The sequence below is a fragment of the Phaenicophaeus curvirostris genome, chromosome 1 (assembly GCF_032191515.1).
Source record: "Phaenicophaeus curvirostris isolate KB17595 chromosome 1, BPBGC_Pcur_1.0, whole genome shotgun sequence".
Taxonomy (NCBI): Eukaryota; Metazoa; Chordata; class Aves; order Cuculiformes; family Cuculidae; genus Phaenicophaeus; species Phaenicophaeus curvirostris.
The window spans coordinates 206,628,184-206,634,183 of record NC_091392.1 but is presented as its reverse complement, the minus strand read 5'-3'; the positions used below and the strand labels follow the sequence as shown (position 1 = coordinate 206,634,183).

Genomic DNA, 6,000 nt, shown 5'->3' with positions numbered 1-6,000 from the left:
CTCAAATGAGATTAGCAGATCTTTGTTACATGTTCACATCAAACATATTTCAGTAATAGATGCATAACCCGTGTCTATCAGTACCATTTCTTACAAGGTAACACTAGAGGTATCAATACAGTGTCCTGTTTTCCCCTTTTGAAGATGCTTTGTACATCTGGAAGATGTGCAAACCAAAAATAACCTAGGGTTGCATCAAGCTTGTGTATTTATTGGTGGCTTATTGAAAATGAATTCATTGCTGTAAATGAATGCTAATAACAAATTAATAAAAACTTTTTCTTTTCTTCTGTTTTTTTTTCTTTTTTTACACAAATAGTTTTATTACAAACTTGAATTCTTTAAGAAATACACATGTAAGAAATTACACAAAGGCCTTGGCATTTGCAAAAATCTTTTGGTATTTGCATGGTAATAGTCTATAAAACATTTTTGGACACAGATGTGCTCAAAGAATGGTATCATTGCATAGAAATCCCTTAGAAATATTTCTGAGGCCATTTTTAAGACATTTTTTGGCACAATATTAACAAAATTAAGGCCTTCTGCTTTTCAAAATCAAGTCATTCAGTGTGTGAGTAGTGTTTAAAACCCTGAAAAATATTAAATACAGAATAAAGACTATAAGCTCAAAGCAGGATTTACTATAATAAACACAAATAGCTATTAACCTGGGTTCGGTCTCTGCAACTTCAGCATTGAAATGGCCTATGTAAAATGAACATTTCACATCATATTTTGGCATTTAACATCTAATTCATGACACTGAAAAGAAGAAAACTTTTGTAAGCTTCTCTTTGAAATGATAAACTCAGAGCTTGATTTGCCTAATGGTTGATATCTATATAAATTACTAAAATATTTATATATATATTTTTTATTGACCATTGCTGGATCATTCTTTATTCCACAGGAAAGTTTGTTCTACTGCATAAGGAAGCTGCGTAGTACCAACATAGCAGAAACACCTACTTGCCTATCTGGGAAACCAATTTGGCAATCTCTTCCAGATGTAGTCCCATGAAAACCAACAGCACTAAAGACTACAAATAGAAGCAAAGGTTTGCAGGATGGCACTCTATGGTGTGAAAAGATGGTTACACGTTGCTTAACCACAGTCTGTAATCCCAAAACTCTTTTTTTTTTTACATTAGTATTGCTTTGTACAAGAACAATAAGTACATACCCAAGAGTCTGGGATTTGGAGACACCTATAACGATAACAACAAACTTATCTGGGGAAGAAAAATGAATCTAAATATATAATACAAGAATGAGAAAGGGGGGTCAAACAGTATAAGGCAGAACTGCATACCTCCTAGCACCTTTGCATTTGTTCTGGATAAACGCTGGATTTTATTCTGTCAGTGCATTGCATTTATATAAAAAATACATATATTTTGATCAAAAGTGCCATTTGGCATGTCAACATTTGAAGCTTATCTTTGTTGTCTCTTTTCTTCTTCAGCAAGGACAGGGCCAGTAAAGCAGTGTGTGTTAGTTATGCAAGTTCCTAAAAGGCACTTTACTGTTTTCATATTGGACAACAATGAGGTACATATGATATATGTCTAGGCTTCATTGCTGTTAAACAAATAGCACCATATTGTGTGAAATTAGTTGAAATTCAAAAGTCATTATGTTTTTCTCATACAGACTTGACAACGGCTAACATTTGAGCGCAGATCTCCTGCTTTCAAAGTCGAGGGAGTTGGTTTCCTATTAAAAACAAATAAATGAAAAGATCCATTAACAAATGTTCGTACAGTCAGCGTTGAGGTTTATAATTGACAACACAAACTCTGCACGCAGCCAAGTGTCTCTTTAAGTTGTGCTGAATCAAGACAGTGTCCCTAAGTTCTCTCTTCACGAAAAAACGAAGAGCCAGCAAAGGAAATGATGTGATATTGTACAGATAGACAAACCAAAATATTTAATCTCTAACCAATCATTAGGAATTACTCCTAACAACTGGAAATAAAGCATTTTCAGACAAAAGGCTATTTAGATTTCATGATTTTCTTTAAAAAGGATTATGAGTTTATAAGAAACTGGAGTATTTGTGAATTATAGGAGGGCAGTTCCCCTGATCTGTGGTTATTTTATTAATCTGAGATACAGTTTGTAGCCAGAAAAGGGTATGATGTTGATGACTCTGGATAGGACTCAATGAATACAAACAATTCCAGTGCTGGCTCGTCTAAATTTTCCTCTGACCAGCTTTCCTCTTTATTAGGGAGCCAGTGCTTACCTCAGCTCTTGGCAAATAGGCTCTTTTAGTAGTAGCTTTTCTGGCTGGTGAAATTATCACAGCCCCAGAGATAATCAGTCCTTGTGCTCAATTTTTATACCAACTTAGTTGACAACTCTCTCATAGCCAAACAGTCAAAACTGGCTAAACAATCTGCTTCGTATTGATTGAGACAGGATAAGGAGCACTCCCTGATCTAGAAGATGTGAGAAGGTGAAGGGGTTCAGGAGCAGCAGCCTGGACTGCAGTGGGAGAGGATGCTTGCCTGCACTCCAGAGGAACGTCTGCTAATCAGGTAAGCTCCTGGGAACTGGCCCATATGCTAATGCTTTGTTAAAATTCATATGGAACAAATTAGATTGTGTTGAAAAATAATTCTGTGCAACAGTCCAGAACAAAGCCTACTACCACTTAATTCCTGAAATCAGAACCTCAGTGAGACTGAAGAAAAGCTTAAGGCCTTCGCCTTCGGCTTTTTATTCAGAGATACTTCCTCCAGTATTAGGGAAAGGTAAATAATTGTTCAGCTCACTTAGTTCAACACCTGCACTAATTTCAAGTGGTTCTATTATATGCTAACATCCTCTAGGGGGAATGTTATATTCTAACTTAATTTCAGTCAGTAGAGCAGCCTATCCCAGTTACAACTCAGTGAATACAATCAAACCTAGAGGAAATGCAAACATTGTTAGCTTATTCGGAGAAGGAAAATATCAGGTACAAATGACGCATTGTAAACACTAACAGAAGATACGTTCATTAATTCCCCCAAAAGCTTTTATAATGTTTTTCTTTGTGTCATAAAAATCATTAACTGCATATAGTAACCAGTCTGGGGCACAGCCAATACTTGAACCATGTATTATATTCAAACAATACTTCTCTTATTCAGAGACAAGGCTCGACTGAGTCTCAAATACTGATAAATAAATCATGAACTTACTTGAACATCTCATTCCTCTCTATAGTGGCAAGCCAGAAGCTGTAAGCATTTGCATAATAATTGCAGGTGCCCCGGCCATGGCATTCAATGAAGGGAGCGCTGCGAAACTCTTCTAGGCAGGAACCAGGAGACGCCAGGGCCTGGCCAGAGCCCTCTGCACCAGCACTGGTGTGCTAGAAAAATGCAAAAGGATCAGTCAGAGAAGGACTTTCTATTTTTTCTGCTACAACACCTGTAATCTCTCTGGCCTAAATACTATTTTTTCACATGCCTCTTCTCGTCCTCTGTGGTGTCCATCTGTTGTTTTGTCCCTCAGCTCAAAGAAGAGCAAGAAGGTGGGTTCCCGAGGTGGCACTGAGTTCTCTTGCTTAACAGCAGCACAACACGCCCGCAACATCAACTTCAGGGTAGCTGTATGAACAGAAATTCTTCAGGACTGACAGTAGGACCCAAGCTATCTCTACATTAGCTTCTCTGGCCCAGGAGGCATACAGACCATTAAGGTTTATATCTCAAGAGCACCCATGAGCACTTCATCTACCCATCTTCTAAATCCCTCCAGGGATGGTGATTCAACCACCTCCCTGAGCAGCCTCAGCCAGTGCCTGAGAACCCTTTCAGTGAAGAAATATTTCCTAATATCCAGTCTGAACCTCCTCTAGCACAACTTGAGGCCATTTCCTCTCGACCATCTCACCTGTCACTTGGGAGAAGAGACCAACACCCAACTCATTACATCCTCCTTTCAGGTGGTTGTAAGCAGTGATAAGGTCTCTCCTCAACCTCCTTTTCTCCAGACTAAACAACCCCAGTTCCCTCAGCCTCTCCTCATAAGGCTTGTTTCCCAGCCCCTTCACCAGCTTTGTTGCCCTTCTCTGAACACGCTCCAGGACCTCAATGTTCATCATGTAGTGAGGGGCTGAAAATTCAACACAGTATTTGAGATGCGGCCTCATAAATGCTCAGTCTAAGGGCACAACCACCTCCTGCTGGCCATGCCGTTTCTGGTACAGGCCAAGATGCTATTAACCTTCTTGGCCACCTGGGCCACTGCTGACCCACACTGAGCCGGCTATCAAGCAAGACTTCTAGGTCTTCTCTATCAGGGAGCTTTCTAGCCATTCTTCCCAAAGCCTGCAGCGCTGCACGGGGTTGTTTTGTGCCAAGAGCCAGACTTGGCTGTATTAAACCTCATATACGCTACTTCTCATATATACCATCCCTCTACAAAGCTACTGCAACATAAATATAGAAGGACAACGGAAAACTATGCTTATTTTCTCATTTATTCAGCACTTGGATCCTGTGCTGGAGCTGACAAAAAAGAAAGCAAGCTGCGTGCATTTCCCCAAAAGTGAAGAACTAATTGCTGTTGCATTATTCTATTTAGTAATTAGCCAGAATGTTTTTAAAGTAAGCAGAAAGGGTAGAGATATAATGCCCTCCTAAGAGCTGAAGTGACATAGTCAAGGAATCAGAGAATGGTTTGAGTTGGAAAGGACCTTAAAGATCAAACAGTTCCACCTCCCTGCCATGAGCAGGGACACCTCCCACTAGATCAGGCTGCTCAAGGCCCCATTCAACCTGGTCTTCAACACTTTGAGGAAGGGGGCAGCCACAACTTCCCTGGGCAACCTGGGCCAGTGCCTCACCACCCTCATTATGAAGAATGTCTTCCTAATGTCTAGTCTAAATCTTACCCGCTCTAATTTAAAGCCATTGCCCTCGTCCTATCACTCCGTGCCCTTGTAAGAAGTCCCTTCCAAGCTTTCTTGGAGGCCCCATTCATGTACTAGAAGCTGCTCTAAGGTCTCCCTGCAGCCTTCTCTTCTCCAGGCTGATCAAGCCCAACTCTCTCAGCCTGTCCTCATATGGGAGGTGCTCCAGCCCTCTGATCATCTTCGTAGCCTCCTCTGGACCTGTTTCAACAGTTCCATATCAGACATTAACTTTCCCAGAGCAGGATTATGGATCAAATGCCTGAAACAAATGCTTTTCTCAGTGCAGAGTATACCCCAGTGCACTCACCATGACAAAGGAGTAACCAATCCAAAGCGAACTCCAGCCGTCAGGACACGGTGGTATTTGAATCGTTTGACTGTGCACTGCTATTACCATAGCAGGAGCTTCACACACAGAGCATCTAGAAAGATCAAAACATGAATGAGCCACATGCACTTGAGGATTAATATTTCTTCTTTTTCCAGAAGTTACTTTCTTTAAGGAGTCTTGAATTAGAAAACATCGTCACCTTCAAAAACAAAGGAAAATCAAAATGTTTCATTTAGGAAAAACAATCGCGTTGATTATTTTCTTTCATTCACTTAGGGACAGCTTAACTATTAAGTCTTATTCCTATTAGCCCTCCTATAAGCAAAGAACAAGAGACCAATTATCTGAATATTTACATGTATTTGTCTTTTTGTAGTCCCACTTGTAGTGTAGTTTCTAAAAGTGCTCGGTGTCATGAACTGGTGAACAGCCAAAGTAAGTCAGCAAGTATCACTTAAAAGTGGTCTACTGTGACCAGGGACAAGAAAGAGCAATTCATCACCCTAAACACAGCCCTGAGTGACTTACATAGAGTTGTCTCTCTGGAAAATATCTTGCAATGATAACCCTTGCTAATGCAGACTCTAACATTTTTCATCATTTCATCATTTCATCATGCATTTTTCTTGAAAGTGACTTTTATTTACATGTGCGATGTTTATCTCCAGTGAGAGATTTCTAGCAAAGTAATTTGAACAACGAAATTTGAAAGCAACTCTTCAGAAAGCTCTGCGGCATCAGTTCTTTTACTTCG

The 6,000-nt window shown here is 39.9% G+C and overlaps 1 protein-coding gene across 1 annotated transcript in view; it reads right to left on the bottom strand.

Annotated features, from left to right (window-relative positions):
- Nucleotides 1–337: 337 nt before the first annotated feature.
- Nucleotides 338–6,000, bottom strand: part of COL4A1 (collagen type IV alpha 1 chain) — a 133,468-nt gene continuing 127,805 nt past the window's right edge. The window contains exons 50-52 of the mRNA XM_069883457.1: nt 5,223–5,337; nt 3,195–3,367; nt 338–1,719 (exon numbers count right to left, since the gene is read on the bottom strand). Of these exons, the coding sequence (XP_069739558.1) occupies nt 1,638–1,719; nt 3,195–3,367; nt 5,223–5,337 (370 nt within the window). The 3' untranslated portion in view covers nt 338–1,637. The remainder of the gene's footprint in view (nt 1,720–3,194; nt 3,368–5,222; nt 5,338–6,000) is intronic.